Here is a 23,528-nt window from a genome sequence, read left to right as displayed (position 1 = left end):
TTCCCTCTCGGCCCGGGGGAACTGATTCAGCGGTACACTCACTGAACGTGGTGCAACGAAAGGGATTGTCCGGCCCGGAACATGCAACCAGCGCGATCATCACAGGGACTGAGCGCGTACGTGCAGCGCGCCCTCTGGCGACCTCCGAGTATATTGCACGCGTGCTCTGCCGTTTGCGCTAGCTAGGTACAATGACTGGGAACTGTCAGTGCAGGATTCTTCAGAAGCAAATAAAAAAAAAAAATGTCCATGAAGATGGATTTATCATTAGGTCTACAGAACAATAAATTACTCTGTAGACTGGATGTTAAATCCACCTTTATGGACTTTTTTTTTTATACAAAGGAAACTGCATAAGATCCTTTGCTCTTTTCTACATGGTAGGAATATTATACTGTATATACAATACTGGAATCTTGCCCCATATGACAGTACACGGTAGCGTCTAGTTTCTCTTTGTGGAGAGGACCTTTCCCATAACCCCCTGGGTCCATGTCACAATCTATTTCGAATGGTAAAGTATGTCGAGCGGAGCGGAGCGAGACACCGAGCCCGAAGCTTGGCGAGCGTCCAATGCTGCATAGAAAAAAAAAATGCCCCAAACGAACGGAGAACGAAGAAAACATTTAGGCGCTGTAAGGGCACGCTGTAAGGGCGGAAGTTCTCTCCTGCCCTCTCGTTTTGTCACTTCTAGGTCCTGAGCACGAAGGTAACATAGACACAACCATATGTACACATATACACATACGCTTTGGGAGTCTGGAGGTCGCTGAGGGGGTGGGGCCAGGCACCTTACAAGATTAGACCATGCCCCCTGTGGCATAATGGCACGATTTGCGCATCTATGGGAAGGACCAAAATTATGCAGTTCTCATAGAATTGCATCAAATTGGCTCTGCCCTCTCCCCAACGCCATGCAAAATGCAGCAAGGGATCGGGGATATATCAAATTTATTACACTGCATGTAGTTTGCATGTCAACAATCAGAATGTTGACAAACAGTTCAAACTTGCATTCGAAGGGCACGTGCTGCATGTCGCCATTCTAATTGTTGAAAGCAGTATTCATCCTACTAAATACCCAAATAAGGTGGTACAATATTGCCCTGCACAAGTCTACACCTGTGCTGGAGCCAGTGGAATTGTAGTCATAAAAAGGAAGATCCTGTGTAATTAATTCTGCTGCATCAGGCAGTCAGCTTAATAGGTAGCAATCCTCACAGTACTTCTCATCCGTTTCACACATACAGTATCAGGCTTCTCTCTCAGCATACTGGACAAAAGGCCTAATTCAAGGTTGATTGCAAAACAACATTTTCCTCTAATGGGTAAAACCATGTGCACTGCGTGTGGGGCAGATGTAACGGGCCCGGACCGTGGTCAGTGCCTGCTGCCGTGCAGGTGTCGTCACTTTACCCACCTGTGGCAGCTCCAGTCACCTACGATACCCAGAAACGTCAGGGAACTCCGCCTTCCGAGTTGATGGCCGACACGAAAACCTCTCTGCAGCGGTCGACATAGAACCTAGAAGGAAGGAACGTACCGGTTGAGATGTGCGTGCCAACCTCCGTCGGAGAGCAGGGCGCGTCAGGGATAGCTGCGACCTTCACCGGCTGGGCGGAAGGTCATCACTGGCCCAAGGGCCTCAGCTACCCAATTCTCACACACTCGCACTCTCGCACGTTGTGTGGTGAGAGGGGTTCTCACGTCCGTGAGCACAACCCCTGACCGGTATACGGGGACGATGACAGACACACACAGAGTAATACTTACTTCCACTCGCTGGTCACCTTGATGGTCGCACCTCTCTGCTTCTGTTGGGGCAAGAAGAGCAGCCTCCCTAACTGTAGGCTACACTAACGGCAAACAACGAGTTACAGCCAACTACGCCTACCTGAGCAAACTAACTTCAGCAACTGGGGCTACTGGTTCTATTCCAAACTAGCAAAGACCGGACCAACTAAACACAATCGCTGACCAACAAGACAGTAGAATAATTCCCCGGCGCAACAGGTTAACCCCGAATAACCAATTCCACTTACCGAATGCTGGTCACTAGCTACTTCCTTCCGCTCCTAACTGAGGACACGAGTGGGGGCCCAGAGCGGACGGCCGTCCACTCTAGATTACCGGGAAATAGAGGAGCGTGGGACGGGAACGTTACTCCACACTCTCTAATCCCCTGTATTATACACCGCGGCCGGTCTGTACAATACCACCCCGAGTCCTGTAAAATGCAGTAGGTGACGCAGACAGAGGCCTGAGTGGAGGCACAGGCCGAGAAGCCTGGGTGAGGGCGCAGACCTGGGAGCCTGGGTGAGGGCGCAGACCTGGGAGCCTGGGTGAGGGCGCAGGCCTGGGAGCCTGGGTGAGGGCGCAGGCCTGGGAGCCTGGGTGAGGGCACAGGCCTGGGAGCCTGGGTGAGGGCACAGGCCTGGGAGCCTGGGTGGGAGCACAGGCCTAGAGGGCCTGAAGTGTGGCCGCAGGCCTGGAGGGCCTGAAGTGTGGGCACAGGCCTGGAGGGCCTGAAGTGTGGGCACAGGCCTGGAGGGCCTGAAGTGTGGGCACAGGCCTGGAGGGCCTGAAGTGTGGGCACAGGCCGGAGGCCTGGAAATGTGGGCACAGGCCGGAGGCCTGGAAATGGGGCGCAGGCCGGAGGCCTGGAGGGCACAGGCCGGAAGGCCTGAACTGGGGCACAGGCCGGAGGGCCTGAACTTGGGCACAGGCCGGAGGCCTCAAGTGGGCACAGGCCGGAAGGCCTGACTAAGTGGCCGCAGGCCGGGAGGGCCTGGTTATGCCCACAGGCCTAGCGCCTGTCCCTGGTGCTCTAGGGTGGATTATATGTAGGTGGAAGTGGCCCAAGGCCGCCTACCCGTCTCGGTGGGAGAGGCCGCAGTGGGGAGCTTCGTTAGCTCTTTTGCTTCCCTCGCGCCGCGGCACTCTCCGCCGGACTTCCGTCGCTGGGCGTCTTCTTCCGTCGTCTTCTTCTTCTTCGTCGCCGCTGTCTCCGCCGTTGCAGCTGCTCGGTCTTCTTTCTTCTTCTGGAGCTCCTCTTCTCTCTGCGTCCGGCACTCGACTGAGCTCTCCCACTCCGCAGCGCCTCTTATATGATGCCGGGAGTGGGCGGAGCTATGACGCGGCGAGCCCTGATTGGCTCGCCGCGGCATCTTCCTATTGGCTGCCAAGGCGCGAGCTCCGATTGGCTCGCGCTTGGCGCGCCATTCAAAATGCGGCAACGTGATTGGAGGGGCTTGAATCTCTACGGATGCAAGTCCCTCCAAGCTGGGGCCGAGCCGCCTCACCCGCCGCCGCGCCGAAGAGCAACGGGGGACAACCCCCTTCACACTGATATAACATGTGCAGAGAGAGTTAGATTTGAGTTTGTTTCTGTGCAGGGTAAATACTGGCTGCTTTATTTTTACGCTGCAATTTATATTTTAGTTTGAACACACCCCACCCAAATCTAACTCTCTCTGCACATGTTATATCTGCCCCACACGCAGTGCACATGGTTGTGCCCATTAGTGGAAAATGTTGTTTTACAATCAACCTTGAATTAGGCCCTTAGGGCTATAACACACACTCCGGTTTTTCCTGGATGGCAAAAAGCCGGACAAACTTTGTCCGGCTTTTTGCCATCCGGCAGAGTCTTTTACACACAACGGCTTTGAGCCGTGTAATAATGTGCGCATGCGCAGCATTAGACACGGCTTGAAAAAAAAACGTTGTGTGTGAAAGCTCCCCTTTATACACACGGTCCACTGCCCACAAAGACGGCACGGCGCCAGCACGGCAGCCGGACCTTCCAGTGGATATTTCCGTCTGCAACCCGGCAGCCGGGCCGGGGCTGTGCAGTGTGAAAGGGCCCTACCCCTCACACTGATAACTACAATACCGGCACGGGAAAAAGCCATCCGGCTTTTTCCCGGCCGGTAAAAGCCGGCGCGTGTGTTTCAGCCCTTATGGTTCTATTTATTAAGCCTTGGATAAAGATAAAGTGGACAGAGATAAAGTACCAGCCAATCAACTCCTAACTGTCATTTTCAAACCCAGCCTGTGACAGCAGTCAGGAGCTGATTGGCTGGTACTTTATCTCTGTCCACTTTATCTCCATCCAAGGCTAAGTAAATAGACCCCATAGTCACTGAAAATGCAGGTGTAAACTCATGGGAAATTCAGGAAACACAACTGTAGGGGCCTGCATATTGATATGCGGTGTTATTGCTGGTTTTGGAGGATACAGATGTGTTCTCTTGCATCTTTTCACTGAGTAAAGCATTCAAGCCTCCCAGTCCACACAGGTCATGGCGTGGCATCTTAGGGGGTAATTCCAAGTTGATCGCAGCAGGACATTTTTTAGCAGTTGGGCAAACCCATGTGCACTGCAGGGGAGGCAGATTTAACATGTGCAGAGAGAGTTAGATTTGGGTGTGGTGTGTTCAATCTGCAATCTAATTTGCAGTGTAAAAATAAAGCAGCCAGTATTTACCCTGCACAGAAATAAAATAACCCACCCAAATCTAACTCTCTCTACACATGTTATATCTGCCTCCCCTGCAGTGCACATGGTTTTGCCCAATTGCTAACAAAATTCCTGCTGCGATCAACTTGGAATTACCCCCTTAGTCCTGGCAGGTCATGGCCATGCCATGCAATACAAGTTTAACCTCTGGGTAGTGAATGCTGCACAGACGAAAACGACAGTACTGGAAACAACATTGTGTCAGTGGATGGTGATCCCTGATAAGCCATCCAATCACATTCAGGCAGTGTAAACAGTCATTGTGCTCGGTACCTCCTCCCAAGCTTCATTTCTACAGTAAAGTATGCTACAGTACTCTATTGTATGCCACCAAGCTGCATTGGTCTCTAAACTGCTAATCACCTTGTAGTGGTTAACGATGTCTGTCGGACATTGTATTCAACCCTGTACCGGGGCCGTCCATAAACTGTCATTACCTGATGTAAAGAATCCTGCTATATAAAACGCACAGTAAGTTTAAAAAAAAAGAGAGGTAATTTCAGGTTCAGTATTGTGAAAATACCCGGCTCCACTTTGTGTGTTGCTCCGTGCTTTCCCCCTCCCCTGTGTTAGGCCATAGATACACAAGCAAATTGGACAGTACTTCAAGTCAGTCATCACAATAAAATAGATACCAGCATACTTTTATAGCACTCCTACAGTGCTCCCTCACCTGCCAGCGGCTCCCCATGGAGATGCTTCTGCGCAGCATCTCCATGGCGGTATGAAAATATGTATAAAAAAAGACACGCCTCTTTCACTTCAACACACACACACACACACACACACACACACACACACACACACCTCTTTCACTTAAACACACATGCCACTTACACAAGCTCATGCATACTTCTTTCACTTACACACACATATACATGCCTCTCAGTTAAACACACATGCCACACACACACATGCATGCCTCTTTCACTTACACACACACATGCCGTTCACTTAAACACACACACAACTTACACACATGCATTCATAATCATTGATGGTTTATGGCCGATGTTGAATACTTTTGCCATTGGTGGGAGGAAACCGGATGGTTTCCCTCCATTGATGGCACAGAATAAAGAAATATTTTTTTTTCTTTTTCCTTTTTCCGATGTGCCAGGACCTTGAGCATAGCTCCACCCCTAATACTCCTGTCAAGCCCCACCCCCAGGCTGTGATTGGCTGGCGGGCCAGTCACTGAAAGAAAAGGGATGAAACCTAGATGGTTTCCCATGTCATAGTTGATCACCATGAACACGGTGGCCACTCACAGTTTCACCAGAGATGGCAACCATCGATGGTGAGCATATCGATGGCCATCCCTAGGAGGAAGAAAGTGCTACACCCAGACAGCTCAATTGGGAGGGCCTGGGAGGAGTTACGCACTGTAGCTCCCCCTAACTGCAGCCAATGCCAACTTTATGTGGATATGAGGATGCAGCTGCCGTGTCACTGACACAGCTCCTCCATCTGATAAAAAGATGCTAAAATTCAGCAGAGGTGATGGATCGACGGGCAGTGGGAGACAATGGAGGAGAGGTGCCTCCCGCAGTTCCGCCACTGGGGTGCCCCCACCCGAACATGGAGGGGACTGCCTATTGTAACTTAAGAAATGTGAATGCCACTGAATCCACCTGTTGGACACAGGGCCTAATTCAGCGTGGGTCGATATTCTGAGAAATTGCAGTTGTCCGTGAGTATAGAGGCGCCGCCCCAATAGGAAGAAAAAACGCCCTGTGCAAAATTATATGTACATATAGCGATTTTTATTTTTTGTTTGCATTTTCTTATCCATTTGTTATATTTTTTTATACATATTTTCACTTTCATTTTTTTTAATTATTTCTATATATAGCTTTATTAGTTATCTAATTTTTCACGATATGGCTGGTGCCTTCAATTGTTCATCTGTATCTCCGTGTTATGATTAACACATGTCCCATAATAAATCTCAGGTCCCCAGGTAAATACAATGTCCATCAGGATAATTAGATAGATGATAGAGAGATAGATATATTTATATAACCAGGAGGATCAATATGGTAGTCTGGTTGCTGTTTATATTGTTATCAAATATTGCTGCTAAAACTTCTTTATATATGGCACTAAAATATTAATTAAGCAGTCCTGTAATGTATCATATGGCTCACAAGACTATGATGCTCTGCAACATAATGATATGCCTACAAGTCAGCTCTGGGTAAAACCATTAAGCTGATTTAACATGCCACTCTTCCTGTTTAGGACAGTCAATCCATGCCCCACTTCCTGTTTTGTCACTTCCGGTCCAGCGGACTTGCCATTATACTGCATAGTATTCTCACACATGTAGCATGCCTTCTGCCTTGTGAGTAAAGCAGCACAGCCAGGTAAGAGGGGAGCCTGCTCTCTCATTTTGACACACTATGCTATAGAATTTGCCAGAAAAGTACTGCTATGTTTTACTTTTGCATTACTACTGCTGATTAGTAATTTTAATGTTCAAGGGCAGCAGGGATTACCGCCTCACAGCAGTCTAGTTTCCCTACGTGGAGAGGACCTTTCTTATAACCCCCTGGGTCCATGTCACAAACTATTGAATAGTAACCTGTGGCGAGCAAAGCGGAGTGAGTAAGACACCGAGCCCGAAGCGTGGCGAGTGTCCAAAGGCGCATAGAAAAAAAAGAAAAAACCTCACACGAAGGGAGAACGGAGAAAACTTTTAGGTGCTGTAAGGGTGGAAGTTCCCTCCTGCCCTCTCGTTAAGCCACTTCCAGGTCCTCTTCACGAAGGTAACATAGACACAACCCTCACACCACTGAGGTCATGGATTTGATTCCCACCCTGGCGCTACCTGTGTGGAGTTTGTATAGTCTCCCTGTGCTTGAATGGGTTTCTTCTGGGTACTCTGGTTTTCTCCCACAATCCAAAAATATACTGGTTGGTTAATTGGATCCCAACTAAATTAACCCTAGTGTTAATATGTGTGCATGTGGTAGGGAATATAGATTGTAAGCGCCTCTGGGGCTGATGAGAATGGCCAAATATTCTCTGTAAAGTGCTGCAGAATATGTGTGTGCTATATAAATAACTGGTCATAAATATATGTCAGACTATGTTAAATCGTTTGCCAGACTAGTACTGTTACGTAATTAATGTATCACCACTGCTGATCAGTAATTCCAATGGCACACTGTGGGGTATATTCAATAAGAGTCGGGTCCATTCCGACATGCAGTTGTCAGAATGGACCCGACAACCCCTATTCAAAGAGGGTAGATGCTAGAATCAAGTGGGCTAAGGGACCTTTTCCGTAAGGGGGAGGAGTTACGACACAAGGGGGAGGAGCTAGGCTAGCGGGATAGTTCCTCTACTATCCACACCACCAACTATTACCTTTAGTAATCAGTTAGCGAGCCACCGAGCCCGAAGCGTGGCGAGCGAAGCGAGCCCGCAAGGGTACTTTTCGGGTACCCTGTCCGCCCGTAGCTCCTCCCCCTGGGGACGTGTCTCCTCCCCTAGATACGTCAGAAGGTCCCTTCTCCCACTCCGAAATAGAATCAACCATTCAAAGAGCAGCCAAATCCGACTGTTGAATTTGGCCGTTCCCTGTGTCCTGTCCTGCGGCTGCCGAGTGCGCTGACAGCAGCGGTGGGGGGAGCAGTGTGAGGCGGCCGGCGGGGGGAGCAGTGTGCGGCGGCCGGCGGGGGAGCTTCCAGCGGCGGCCGGAGCTGACAGCGGGAGTGATGTCCACGGCGGCGGGGGAGGCACTACAGGTACTACTCTCATCCCCGTAGGCCGTCGCACCGCTCCCCGTCTCCTCACCTTAATCCGACTTGTTTTCAAGTCGGATTGAGTTTGTCGGAAAGGGGGCCAAAACCCGTCGGATTTGGCCCAGTTTCCGACAGCAGCAGGTGGATCGGCGGCTATTCCGACAAGTCGGGTTTCCTGACTAATCGGAAAAAATGTGCCCCTATTGAATAGGTCGGAACCCCTTCCGACCTATGCCAGTCGGAAACTGCCGTCTTTCCAACAAGACGGCAGTTTCCGACGCTTATTGAATACAGCCATATGCCACATTGCTTGCCAGACATGCTGCTATGTAATGCATTACTACTGAGATGCTGGTTTAATACCTATCAGACTTGAATTTTTTAACTACCTCACCTTCTGCATATAGAATTATCTGCACATAGCAAAAAATACAATTGACTATACTAATGATAGCCTGTATGTGGATATTTGCAAAAACCTATATATGCACATTATAAGTACGTACCCTGTTGCCATACAGATCATATATAATACTGTCAAACAGAGCTCCATCAAAGTTGATCTTTTCAGGTATAATTAATAGGTGGGCTACATCCACTGACAATATGCTACTGTTATATGCTGCAGCCACTAGGGTTATTGTAATTAACCCTTGTTGTACCACATTGTGCACCCAGATAGTTTTGGATATGCTAGCCTATACTCAGAGAGGCAGTAATTGTGTGAACATGACTATATATGTGGTAGTTACAGTAATATATCATATATGACTGATATGTACTCAATATATCCCATCCCACCTGTGGAGAAACAGACATACACAATGTGCATATAGATATTTGCTAAGTGTCCAAAAATAGAAACTATTGTTCAAATGTAGACATTTGACCTACCAAGAGGGACCTGGGAGGCATATTGTGCTTCTACTGTATTTTCTTGTCTATGTTGCAGCATTCTTATGTGTGATTATGGAGCCTTGATAAAGATTCCCTGCGGGAATTGAAACGACACAAAGGCATGCAAATAAAGTTACAGAAAATGAATATTAAAACATCTGGAGAGGGAATACATACGATATACCGATGGCCGGGATCCCGGCTGTCATGATCCCAACAGCAGGATCCCGGCCACCAGTATGCCGGCAGCGGGGCGAGAGCTAGAAAGCCCCTTGCATGTATGGTGGCTAACTGCGCTCGCCACAGATTATATTTTCCCTCTGTGAGTGTCGTGGACACCCATAGAGGGAGAAAAGCCTGTGGTGTCGGGATTCCGGCGTCGGCATTTGCCACTGCCGGGATCACAACAGGCGGTCTCGTGATTTCCTCAGAGTGCCTTTTTTCTACAAATAGTACATTGTAATTTATAACTATAGGACTGCCCCCTCTGGTAATCCCTAAAGAAGCACCCCAGTGATTCACCCATTAAAGGATGTGAGTGCAGGTCCCAGTATACATACATACTGTATATGTGTGTTTAATTGCTCCTCTTTAAACGTGCAGATTGTCAATACTGCGAAATACGGACAGATATTAAGAAAGACCTAAAACGAGCACAATGCAAACAAGAAAATAGTTTTTGTTAATTCCCAAATTGTGTGTAATCCCGCTGCCAAGTCTCCACACTGGGTTGTATAGAAACAACAGGCATGTTATTATACACATGAGATATGGCATGCCACATCTAGCCGCCACACACTGCACACTCCCCAGCACAGCTGCACTGAGGACACAAAGCATGATAGGAATGAGGATGATGCACACTGATAGCAACCGGACGGTGTAATGGTTAGCGTTACTGCCTCACAGCACTGAGGTCATGGGTTCGATCCAATTCCCACCATGGCCCTAACTGTGTGGAGTTTGTATATTCTCCCCATACTTGTGTGGGTTTCCTCCGGGTACTCCGGTTTCCTTTCCTCCAACAATCCAAAAATATATACTGGTAGGTTAATTGGCTCCCAACAAAATTAACCCTAGTGTGAATGTGTCTGTGTGTACATGTGGTAGGGCATGGGTCTTCATCCTGTGGCCCTCCAGCTGCTGTGAAACTACACATCCCAGCATGCCCTGCCACAGTTTTGCTATTAAGGTATGCTAAAACTGAGGCAGGGCATGCTGGGATGTGTAGTTCCACAGCAGCTGGAGGGTCGCAGGTTGAAGACCCATGTGGTAGGGAATATAGATTGTAAGCGCCAGAGGGGTAGGGACTGATGTGAATGGCCAAATATTCTCTGTACAGCGCTGCGGAATATGTGTGCGCTAAAGAAATAACTGGTAATAAATAATAAAATAAATAAACCACACCCTACTGTATACAACAGACACTCAGCATGGCGCACCCCGATGACACCTTAGAAATATAATTTCTCTGACGTCCTAGTGGATGCTGGGACTCCGTAAGGACCATGGGGAATAGCGGCTCCGCAGGAGACAGGGCACAAAATAAAAGCTTAAGGATCAGGTGGTGTGCACTGGCTCCTCCCCCCATGACCCTCCTCCAAGCCTCAGTTAGATTTTTGTGCCCGGCCGAGAAGGGTGCAATCTAGGTGGCTCTCCTGAGCTGCTTAGAATAAAAGTTTAGTTAGGTTTTTTTATTTTCAGTGAGTCCTGCTGGCAACAGGCTCACTGCATCGTGGGACTAAGGGGAGAAGAAACGGACTCACCTGAGTGCAGAGTGGATCGGGTTTCTTAGGCTACTGGACACTAGCTCCAGAAGGACGATCACAGGTTCAGCCTGGATGGGTCACCGGAGCCGCGCCGCCGTCCCCCTTACAGAGCCAGAAGAGACGAAGAGGTCCGGTGAAATCGGCGGCAGAAGACATCCTGTCTTCAGACTAAGGTAGCGCACAGCACCGCAGCTGTGCGCCATTGCTCTCAGCACACTTCACACTCCGGTCACTGAGGGTGCAGGGCGCTGGGGGGGGGAGCGCCCTGAGACGCAATATAACAGAATACCTTAGGTGGCAAAACAGAATACATCACATATAGCTCCTGGGCTATATGGATGTATTTTAATCCCCTGCCATTTTACACAAAAAAGCGGGAGAGAAGGACGTCGTGAAGGGGCGGAGCCTATCTCCTCAGCACACAAGCGCCATTTTCCCTCACAGCTCCGCTGGAAGGACGGCTCCCTGACTCTCCCCTGCAGTCCTGCTTCAGAATCAGGGTAAAAAAGAGAAGGGGGGGCACGTTTGGCAGCAAATAAATATATTAACAGCAGCTATAAGGGAGTAACACTTATATAAGGTTATCCCTGTATATATATATAGCGCTGGGTGTGTGCTGGCAGACCCTCCCTCTGTCTCTCCAAAGGGCTAAGTTGGGTCCTGTCCTCTATCAGAGCATTCCCGGTGTGTGTGCTGTGTGTCGGTACGCGTGTGTCGACATGTATGAGGAGGAAAATGATGTGGAGGCGGAGCAGTTGCCTGTGTTGGTGATGTCACCCCCTAGGGAGTCGACACCTGACTGGATGATTGTATTTAAACAATTAAGTGATAATGTCAGCAATTTGCAAAAAACTGTTGACGACATGAGACAGCCGGCAAATCAATTAGTGCCTGTCCAGGCGTCTCAAACACCGTCAGGGGCGCTAAAACGCCCGTTACCTCAGTGGGTCGACACAGACCCTGACACAGATACTGAGTCTAGTGTCGACGGTGACGAGACAAACGTAATGTCCAGTAGGGCCACACGTTACATGATCACGGCAATGAAAGAGGCATTGAACCTTTCTGACACTACAAGTACCACAAAGAAGGGTATTATGTGGGGTGAGAAAAAACTACCAATATTTTTTCCTGAGTCAGAGGAAATAAATGAGGTGTGTGAAAAAGCGTGGGTTTCCCCCGATAAAAAACAGCTAATTTCTAAAAAATTATTAGCATTATATCCTTTCCCGCCAGAGGTTAGGGCGCGTTGGGAAACACCCCCTAGGGTAGATAAGGCGCTCACACGTTTATCAAAACAAGTAGCGTTACCGTCTCCTGATACGGCTACCCTCAAAGAACCAGCTGATAGAAGGCTGGAAAATATCCTAAAAAGTATATACACACATACTGGTGTTATACTGCGACCAGCAATCGCCTCAGCCTGGATGTGCAGTGCTGGAGTCGCATGGTCGGATTCCCTGACCGAGAATATTGATACCCTGGATAGGGACAATATTTTGTTAACTATAGAACATTTAAAGGATGCATTACTATATATGCGTGATGCACAGAGGGATATTTGCACCCTGGCATCAAGAGTAAGTGCTATGTCCATCTCTGCCAGAAGAGCGTTATGGACGCGACAGTGGTCAGGGGATGCGGATTCCAAACGGCACATGGAAGTATTGCCGTATAAAGGGGAGGAGTTATTTGGGGCTGGTCTATCGGACCTGGTGGCCACGGCAACGGCTGGAAAATCCACCTTTTTACCCCAGGTCACTCCACATCAGCAGAAAAAGACACCGTCTTTTCAAACTCAGTCCTTTCGTTCCCATAAGTACAAGCGAGCAAAAGGCCACTCCTTTCTGCCCCGGGGCAGAGGAAGAGGAAAAAGACTGCACCATGCAGCCGCTTCCCAGGAGCAGAAGCCCTCCCCTGCTTCTGCCAAGTCTTCAGCATGACGCTGGGGCTTTACAAGCAGACTCAGATATGGTGGGGGCCCGTCTCAAGAATTTCAACGCGCAGTGGGCTCACTCGCAAGTGGATCCCTGGATTCTACAGGTAGTATCGCAGGGGTACAAACTGGAATTCGAGGCGTTTCCCCCTCATCGGTTCCTGAAGTCTGCTTTACCAAAGTCTCCCTCCGACAGGGAGGCAGTTTTGGAAGCCATTCACAAGCTGTATTCCCAGCAGGTGATAATCAAGGTACCCCTCCTGCAACAGGGAAAGGGGTATTATTCCACGCTGTTTGTGGTACCGAAGCCGGATGGCTCGGTGAGACCAATTTTAAATCTGAAATCCTTGAACACTTACATAAAAAGGTTCAAATTCAAGATGGAGTCACTCAGAGCAGTGATAGCGAACCTGGAAGAAGGGGACTATCTGGTGTCTCTGGACATCAAAGATGCTTATCTCCACGTCCCAATATACCCTTCTCACCAAGGGTACCTCAGGTTTGTAGTACAAAACTGTCATTATCAGTTTCAGACGCTGCCGTTTGGATTGTCCACGGCACCTCGGGTCTTTACCAAGGTAATGGCCGAAATGATGATTCTTCTACGAAGAAAAGGCATTTTAATTATCCCTTACTTGGACGATCTCCTGATAAGGGCAAGATCCAGGGAACAGTTAGAAGTCGGAGTAGCACTATCTCAGGTAGTGTTACGTCAGCACGGGTGGATTCTAAATATTCCAAAATCGCAGCTGATTCCAACGACACGTCTACTGTTCCTAGGAATGATTCTGGACACAGTCCAGAAGAAGGTGTTTCTCCCGGAGGAGAAGGCCAGGGAGTTATCCGAGCTAGTCAGGAACCTCCTAAAACCAGGACAGGTCTCAGTGCATCAGTGCACGAGGGTCCTGGGAAAAATGGTGGCTTCTTACGAAGCGATTCCATTCGGAAGATTCCATGCAAGAACGTTTCAGTGGGATCTACTGGACAAATGGTCCGGATCGCATCTGCAGATGCATCAGCGGATAACCCTGTCGCCAAGGACAAGGGTGTCTCTCCTGTGGTGGCTGCAGAGTGCTCATCTACTAGAGGGCCGCAGATTTGGCATTCAGGATTGGATCCTGGTAACCACGGATGCCAGCCTGAGAGGCTGGGGAGCAGTCACACAGGGAAGGAATTTCCAGGGCTTGTGGTCAAGCATGGAAACATCTCTTCATATAAACATTCTGGAACTAAGGGCCATTTACAATGCCCTAAGTCAAGCAAAACCTCTGCTTCAGGGTCAGGCGGTGTTGATCCAATCGGACAACATCACGTCAGTCGCCCACGTAAACAGACAGGGCGGCACGAGAAGCAGGAGGGCAATGGCAGAAGCTGCAAGGATTCTTCGCTGGGCGGAAAATCATGTGATAGCACTGTCAGCAGTGTTCATTCCGGGAGTGGACAACTGGGAAGCAGACTTCCTCAGCAGACACGACCTTCACCCGGGAGAGTGGGGACTTCACCCAGAAGTCTTCCACCTGATTGTAAACCGTTGGGAAAAACCAAAGGTGGACATGATGGCGTCACGTCTAAACAAAAAACTGGACAGATATTGCGCCAGGTCAAGGGACCCTCAGGCAATAGCAGTGGACGCTCTGGTAACGCCGTGGGTGTACCAGTCAGTGTATGTGTTCCCTCCTCTGCCTCTCATACCAAAAGTACTGAGAATCATAAGAAGGAGAGGAGTAAGAACTATACTCGTGGTTCCGGATTGGCCAAGAAGGACTTGGTACCCGGAACTTCAAGAGATGCTCACGGACGAACCGTGGCCTCTACCTCTAAGAAAGGACCTGCTACTGCAGGGGCCTTGTCTGTTCCAAGACTTACCGCGGCTGCGTTTGACGGCATGGCGGTTGAACGCCGGATCCTGAGGGAAAAAGGCATTCCAGAAGAAGTCATCCCTACTCTGGTCAAAGCCAGGAAGGACGTAACCGCAAAACATTATCACCGCATTTGGCGTAAATATGTTGCGTGGTGTGAGGCCAAGAAGGCCCCTACAGAGGAATTTCAACTGGGTCGTTTCCTTCATTTCCTGCAAACAGGACTGTCTATGGGCCTAAAATTGGGGTCCATTAAGGTTCAAATTTCGGCCCTGTCGATTTTCTTCCAGAAAGAACTGGCTTCAGTACCTGAAGTTCAGACTTTTGTAAAAGGGGTGCTGCACATACAGCCTCCTTTTGTGCCTCCAGTGGCACCTTGGGATCTCAATGTGGTGTTGAGTTTTCTAAAGTCACATTGGTTTGAACCACTTTCCACTGTGGACTTAAAATATCTCACATGGAAGGTGTCGATGCTGTTAGCCTTGGCTTCAGCCAGGCGTGTGTCAGAATTGGCGGCTTTATCATATAAAAGCCCTTACTTAATTTTTCATTCTGACAGGGCGGAATTGAGGACTCGTCCTCAATTTCTACCTAAGGTGGTTTTCTGCATTTCACATGAACCAACCTATTGTGGTACCTGCGGCTACCAGGGACTTAGAGGACTCTAAGTTGCTTGACGTTGTCAGGGCCTTGAAAATATATGTTTCCAGGACGGCTGGAGTCAGAAAATCTGACTCGCTGTTTATCCTGTATGCACCCAACAAGCTGGGTGCTCCTGCTTCAAAGCAGACGATTGCTCGTTGGATTTGTAGTACAATTCAGCTTGCACATTCTGTGGCAGGATTGCCACAACCAAAATCAGTAAAAGCCCATTCCACAAGGAAAGTGGGCTCATCTTGGGCGGCTGCCCGAGGGGTCTCGGCTTTACAACTTTGCCGAGCAGCTACTTGGTCAGGGGCAAACACGTTTGCTAAATTCTACAAATTTGATACCCTGGCTGAGGAGGACCTGGAGTTCTCTCATTCGGTGCTGCAGAGTCATCCGCACTCTCCCGCCCGTTTGGGAGCTTTGGTATAATCCCCATGGTCCTTACGGAGTCCCAGCATCCACTAGGACGTCAGAGAAAATAAGATTTTACTTACCGATAAATCTATTTCTCGTAGTCCGTAGTGGATGCTGGGCGCCCATCCCTAGTGCGGATTGTCTGCAATACTTGTATATAGTTATTGTTACAAAAATTCGGGTTATTATTGTTGTGAGCCATCTTTTCAGAGGCTCCTTTGCGTTTATCATACTGTTAACTGGGTTCAGATCACGAGTTGTACGGTGTGATTGGTGTGGCTGGTATGAGTCTTACCCGGGATTCAATATCCTTCCTTATTATGTACGCTCGTCCGGGCACAGTATCCTAACTGAGGCTTGGAGGAGGGTCATGGGGGGAGGAGCCAGTGCACACCACCTGATCCTTAAGCTTTTATTTTGTGCCCTGTCTCCTGCGGAGCCGCTATTCCCCATGGTCCTTACGGACTACGAGAAATAGATTTATCGGTAAGTAAAATCTTATTTTTTCATGTCTCTATGTTATGAGGCATTTTGGGGTCAACCACGCTCCTCAAGTACAGCGTTATCTCCAGTAAGATGGTCGCTCAAACTGCGAGCACTGAAAAATGTTAACTTATATTACAATTTGGTTTTCCTCCCTAGTAGTTCATGCAGTGCACTGCTAATTTTTGTTTGCCCTCACCATGGTAAAAAGTTTTTATTGTCTGTTATTTAACATGGATTTGTTGGCCAGGGAGCGATAATGTTAATCTGTCAGTGCTGCTATTTTCATTCAAGCAGTGCCGACGAATGAAGACGGGGTGGGGGTCTTGCAAGCCATGCGCAGTCGCGATTTCTGGACACTTTACGCTGACTACACATCCTGTAACACATGATGTAGCCATAGAAACCCAGTGGCCACAGGGCATTATGGGAAGTCACAAATGTTACAATAGTGTGACAGTAGAGGTTATTATTGCTTTGCAAAGAATTATAGAAGCAATGTATACAAATGGTTAACAGCAAAATTATTATTATTATTATTATTATTATATTTTATTATTATTTTGATTCAAGTTCAGAACATGGGACCGCATGGGGTTAGCATAATCAAACTGCTTCAGATCATCATTAAACTTGTTCAGAACAGTAAAAGGTGTACCCTTGCATTCTCTTCTCAGAATACTATTCCCAATAGATGTCCACGTGGATGGTAAAACTAGAGGGTCCCATGTCCCGAAATTCAGCCACAATTTATCTATTACAAGGACTTTAAATATAATTTCAGCAAGGCAATAATTTAACGAAATGTTAACATTGAAACACTCTGAATAAGGTTTATTAACCAAGCGGCTACAATAATAATAATTATAAATCATTCTATTTTTTTTTTTCTGTTGCAGGAATTATGCTCTAACAGATCACTAGCAAGAGCAGAATAATGGAATTTGGTAAGTTTATTCAACTATTTTTTTGATTGCTTTGTTATGCACAAATTGTAGTGCTCTCAGTTATGTACTTAAGTTTGGGTTTAGTGTGTTTTCTTGGTTATTTTGGAGAATTGTCAGACCTAATGTGGTCCATACATCTGCAATAAATTGTTAGTTTGTTCTTCCCATTTTGCCAATGACATCGGCAAAATCCAAAATGTTGAAAATCCTCTATTCAGGTTTCCTACCCAAAAATGATCAGAATCTGTGATTTGGGGATTTTATAGCCCCCATGCAAATGGCAAACATAGGGAATTGCCAGTTGGATGTATGGCTAGGCTTACCATACTATTCCTTTACACTGGCACACATGAATTGCACAGGTTCTCTAGCTGTGTTGATGTAACTGCATAGCACACACTATAAAGGTGAGGATGGCTTGCACCAATGAGGAAGGTCTGTCAGGGATCTGGGTTGTTCAGCTGGGAATTCTAAAACAAACACAAAGGGCCTGATTCAGACTTGTACGCTAACCAGATGGTTAGCAGACAAGTCCGTTAGTGGGGACACTGCGCATGTGCAGGATCCATTCTGCGTCCTCACGCAGTGCCACCTAATCTTCAGCCTGATTGACAGGGTGAGGACATTTGGGGGCGGGAAAGGGTCTGTTCCTCAAATTGGAGGCATGTTGCAAAGTTACTGACCTCGGCTGCTGACCTGAGACAGAAATCTAAGTATTCCTAAGGTTATTCAGATGACCAATTGTCACGCAGAGTGATTCGATGGTGAGTCTTGAGACGCAACAGCGGATCACAGAAGCAGGCAGGAGGCGTCTATTTACACCAGATTCCTCCTGCTGCATTAGAATATTAGCTGTACAGTATTGCACAGCCACTTCCAAGGTTGTCCGTGACACTGCACTTGATTATACACCACAAGTAAAAAAATAAAAATGTAGTTATCAGCACTCTTAGAGCCTGCTACAATGATTAAATAATTAAGAAATTGCTGTGTTATTTAATAACATTTATATAGCAGCTGCATTTTCTGTTGTGCTTCACAATTGGGAAATCTCAAGTTCACTTTCATTTCTGACCCCATGTATTCTACAAAGGGCATTTATTCAGCACACCAAACCATAATAATACTCTTGCTATCATTTCCTACATAAGCTGTTTGTTAGGGTACCTAATAGGTTCTCAAACTTGGGGGTAATTCAGACCTGATCGTTAGGCAGCAAGTTTTGCTGTCCTGCGTTCAGATAGTCGCCGCCTACAGGGGGAGTGTATTTTCACCGTGCAAGTGTGCTATCGCCTGTGTAGCTGATTTTGTGCAGTCTCTGCAGCAGCTGAGTAAGTCATGGGCTGCGCAATCACATCACCCTGCTTGGGACCATATTTGACGTCGGGAACCCTCCCTGCAAACGCTTGATCCCGTATGCGTTTTTCCGGACACTCCCTGAAAACGGTCAGTTGCCACCCACAAACGCTGCCATCCTGTCAATCCCTTTGCGAATGGATCCTTCACACAATCCCGTTGCTGACCGGCGATCCCTGTTGCAGCCGCGCGATGCGCCTGCGCATTGTGGTGCATGCGCAGTTCGGATCTGATTACCCGCTGTGTGAAAGTGCACAGCAGCAATCAGATCTGAATTACCCCCTCGGTTCTCAGGACTCCAAACAGACAGACAAACCAAAAATTAGCACCACCAGTGGATCTTGTAAAATGAGTCAGTGAGTAATGAATACACCTGTGCTCCTGTTAGGTAACCGGAAAACATGACCTGTTTGGGGTCCTGAAGACCAAGTTTAAATGTAGAAATGAGGTGGACATATTACTAAGAACAATTATTCGCTTGAACAAGCTAAAGGTGTAAGTGTCTAGTTGAGAAATTGGGAGTTGCCAGCTGTATGCACTGTGGTTATGGCTGGATGTAGCGTGAGGCAGCATAGTCTGCTGTGCCTTTTTCTTACTGACACTTCCAAGGAGATTTATTGATTGTTGCAAAAGCCACATGTGAAAAATCTTCGGGTTTTTTTCAAGAATTTGTATATGCCAAACAAATCCACACCATGTATATCCTGTGGGTTTTCATAAGTTGTTTATGGTAAGATAAATATTTTGCATGGGTTAAATTATAATATGTTTCTTTTGTGCAGGAATTTGGAACGTATGTGAACAAACAGTGATTCTTCAAGGAGCACTGCTGCTAGCTGAAAAGCTAGCCCTACACAAAACATTACAGGAAATTAAGAAGTCTGACTGGCCTCTTATTGAAAAACCAATCACAGATGCTCTTAAAGAAATCAGCTCAGGTACTCAGCCTCAAAGCCACGAATGGAGGAAAAGAGCCATTGCTATGTTCTGGGCCAAAATTCTTTCATGTCGTTCGCAACTGTCCCTAAATGACTCCGACATTGAGAGGAAATGGAAAGAGGATATGTTCTTTCCAGTGGAAAACATGATACCAAAAATAAATCACACTGTTCTCTTCGAACTGCTCAAAGCCACAAAGGCAGCGGATATATTTGTAGAACTGCTCTTGGCACTGCCAACAGAATTTTGGGTAGAAGAAGCATCCTTAATGTTAAACCATGTTACTGATGAAACCTCCATAGAGGATGTGACTTTCTTCTTGGATGTCTGGTGGGAGATAATGAAAGGTAGTAAAAACAAGCATGATGAGACTGTTATGCGGTTTGCAGCCGTTGCGTGTCAGTACTTGTCAAAGTCTAATGATGACATTTGCCAGAGTTCTAAGAGATTTAAGCCTGACCCTGAGCAAGCTCTTCTTCCGGCTGACAACCTCCTCACAGTGTTTTTAGAGGGACTTCATCAAATTAGACAGTGTATCGATAACAGCAAACTGAAGTGCTACACCATAGCAAACTTGGCAGACATGTTGTGTTCTTCAGCCTTTCTGGAGAAAGAGTCTGGCCATCTTCCCATAAGACTGTATTTGGATAAACTAGTTTCTGTCCTTTGTTTTTGTAATGCCAGAGCCAAAGATCTTAGTCCTCAACGTAGCCTCTCAGAAATGGTTATGGAAGCAGACAGGATTGTACAAGGTGGTAGCACCGCTTCCAGATTTAGATTAATACGAGGAGCTCAACATTGTAGTTTAAATATTTTGAAAGAGCTGCTTCTTCACTGGGGAGAGGAGTTGCACAATTATATGAATAACAATGTAGTGATTGGCTACGAATGTTATAGGATGAACGGAAGCCTTGCATCCTTGCATGAAAACTTGATTACATTAAAAGCTGCTGAGACGTTACCTGAGGAACAGAGAGGGAATGCATTAGAATTGGCAGACTGTATCACCAGCCTTCTGGAGAAAGCAGCCAATGTTCAGATAAAGTGCACCGCGAATGACACCGACATGATGGCTGCAGTTACTATAAACATGATTGATGCTAAGATTGGCCGCTATGAAGAGTTATGTTCAGTGTTTGCCTCAGAAATTTCTTGGGCCTTTTCTAATGACTGGTTAAATTGTCTTAAAAAGAACAAAGAGCTTTTTCGGGAGCCAGACCTAATATTTAAATTGCTGGAGACCACAGTTAAAGCTACATCTGATCAAAACAATATTAATATCCAGCAAATACAAATATGTTCAAATGTCATCTTGGATCTGTTCTGTGAACTTCCATTATCCCAGATAAATGAGGTGCTTATCAGAGTCTTATCTACATGGGGAAAGAAAGGACTCTCTCATTGTATGATCGCATTTACAGATCGTTTCCAAGAAGAGCTCAACATGATGTTCAACCAAATCTCGCAAAATGTACCGGATTACAACGCTGTATCCAGAGTGGCCCGATTGGCCGTTTTGTACCCTGAATATGTTGTAAACAAAGCATGCCACTTTGCTGTATCAAATGTTGGTGCTCATGTTTTTTTAGCAAAGGTGTTGGCTTCACTTTCTGCATTGAGCTTTAGGTGTTCTAATAGTGCAGAAACACCCGTCTCCTTATTATCCCAGTGCTTGATGGAGAACTGCTGGGGAAAGCTGTCCTCTGATAAGGAAGAAAGTCAATTCTTGTACTTACTGGCTTATCTAATGGATTCTTCTGAAACTGTAGATGGCAATGCTGCCATCTCCCTACTACAGCCTGCAGAAATAGTAAGAATATTTGTTCTTCCATATATACTAGATGAATGCATTAATGTAGAGTTTTGCCTGCAAATTCTTCATAAAGCATTAAATGTAGAGAATCTACTGGATATATCAGGCAAGCACTGGGTTCTGTCATGCTCTCCATTCCCACTCATTATGTCTCTTTGCAAGCTTCTCAATAGCTACAGTAGGTGCTGGCAGCATTCAGATAAACCACACTGCCTTACACTGGGATCAAAAGAATTAATAATTGATATCCTTACTGAGATATGTACTGTTATGTTGCCAGAAGCTGAAGCTGGGAAAGAAACTTGGAGCAAATCCCTCTTCTGGCTACACAGAAAAATGGAGCATTTAGATTGGGTTGTACGTTTCAGACTAAAGCCAATATTTGGAAAACACTTCAAAAACGAAGTCCCTGCTACATTGTTTGATGTTTGCAAACTTTCAGGGAATGAATGGACAGAACTTGACCTTCCGGAGTATGGTCCCGGCACGGGGCTTCTAGCTTGGATGGAATGTTGTTGTATCTCTGGAGAGATAAAGGATCAAATGCTTTCCCTTCTGTGTGTCAACACAGAAGATCCCGATGAGGTCAATCTCTTCAGCAAGGGTTTTTTAGTAGCTATGGTGCAAGTCCTGCCATGGTGTAGTTCAATGGAATGCAGGCTTCTCAGTCAAGTTGTGAGGAGTCTCCTGCAAAGACAACTTCTTCATGTTCCATACACTCTGGAATATGTGCAGTTTATGCCTCTCCTTAACCTCCGTCCGTTTGCCTACAACCTGCAGTTCTCTGTCCTCCTGCTCAGATGTTTCCAACTCCTCTGCAGCTCAAGCTGTTCTAACTGGCTCACCCTCGATGGACAAAAACATGTGGCCAGACTTTATAGTGGCTGTATTTCTGACACACTGGATGTTGTGAAACAGCAGCTGGCAGACTGCAATTTACAACTACCCAAAGATAAAAAAGAAGGTGACTATGTCCAAGAGGTTTTATTCATTTATAGTCAGGTATTCTGCCATGTCCTCCATATAACAGCAATGATGCCAGAAAATACGTGTGAACCTCTTTTCTACTTGTCCTTGGAAATTCTTTCTTTGTGTGAGACACTGAGAGCAAATGACACATCCAAAAACCGCTTGCTCAGACAAGCCAACGAGAGACACTTCTTGAAGTCCATTACCGAGAATGTAAGCAATGAGCAACATCGGGCTACACTCATGCAGAAAATTAACAAACTTTAATGACGTGTTTCCAAATGCAGAAACCGAATTAGTTATACAGTGGAATATTTTGAAGTGTTCTCTAATATCAGCCATGAAAGGGAGCAAGTCATACAACGTGCACTGTTTTTAATAGTATGGCATAAATATATAAAACAATAAGACCTCTGTGGTATAACAGTAAATGCACGATTATACTGTATTATATATATTAAATAAGTGGCTGTCACCATCTCTGCAAGACCAGAAACTGAATCCTATCCTCCAGCTACTTTGTTGTGAGTGTAAATTTTGGAACTTGTGAGAAATATATACATGTGAGCATACAGCTGCAGATACGACACCCATCTATTATATTATATTATAATCCTCTAGCACTTATATGGGGTGTAGTATGGTATGCCGGCGGCAGGGCTCCTGGCGACAAGCATACTGGTGCCGAAATCCCGACCGTCGGCATACTGACAGATGGGCGAGCGCAAATGAGCCCCTTGTGGGCTCGCCGCGCTATGCACGCCACGCTATCTATTCTTCCTCCAGGGGGGTCGTGGACCCCCAAGAGGGAGAAAAGGTGTCGGTATGCCGGGTGTCGGGATTCCTGCGCCGGTATACTGTGCACTGGGATCCCAACAGCCGGCAAACCGAAGACCACCCCTTATATGCAATGTTCAGCAGTTTATGAAAACTACTGGCACAGAAATTCTTAGACAAGTGGAAAATTGTACTTTAGCTGCATCCCATTTCTCAATAAAATTGCAAATTTCCCCCTTTTGGAATTCTTTGGATTCTGGTGGTAATATGGAAAAATTTAGTAATTGTAAAAAAAAATAAAAAAAAAATAAAATAAAAATAATTTGCGGTATTGCAATTTTTATTTTTTTAAACATTTCTGTATTCATCAGAGCATATCATAGCATAAAACATGGTAGTACAAAGATCAAGTATAATAAGTACATGAATACTTTGAGGGAAGCAACA

The 23,528-nt window shown here is 46.6% G+C and overlaps 1 protein-coding gene across 1 annotated transcript; it reads left to right on the top strand.

Moving 5' to 3' along the window:
- The first annotated feature begins 32 nt into the window (after positions 1 to 32).
- Positions 33 to 23,315, top strand: LOC135030180 (gem-associated protein 4-like). The gene is made up of 4 exons (XM_063953913.1): positions 33 to 116; positions 6,767 to 6,891; positions 17,180 to 17,227; positions 19,366 to 23,315. The coding sequence occupies exons 3-4, from the start codon at positions 17,218 to 17,220 to the stop codon at positions 22,569 to 22,571; spliced, it is 3,216 nt and encodes a 1,071-aa protein (XP_063809983.1). The 5' UTR covers positions 33 to 116; positions 6,767 to 6,891; positions 17,180 to 17,217; the 3' UTR covers positions 22,572 to 23,315.
- The last annotated feature ends 213 nt before the right edge of the window (positions 23,316 to 23,528 follow it).

This window comes from Pseudophryne corroboree, chromosome 2 (genome assembly GCF_028390025.1).
Source record: "Pseudophryne corroboree isolate aPseCor3 chromosome 2, aPseCor3.hap2, whole genome shotgun sequence".
Classification (NCBI taxonomy): Eukaryota; Metazoa; Chordata; class Amphibia; order Anura; family Myobatrachidae; genus Pseudophryne; species Pseudophryne corroboree.
The sequence above is the reverse complement of the archived record's forward strand: the minus strand, read 5'-3'. Positions and strand labels throughout refer to the sequence as shown.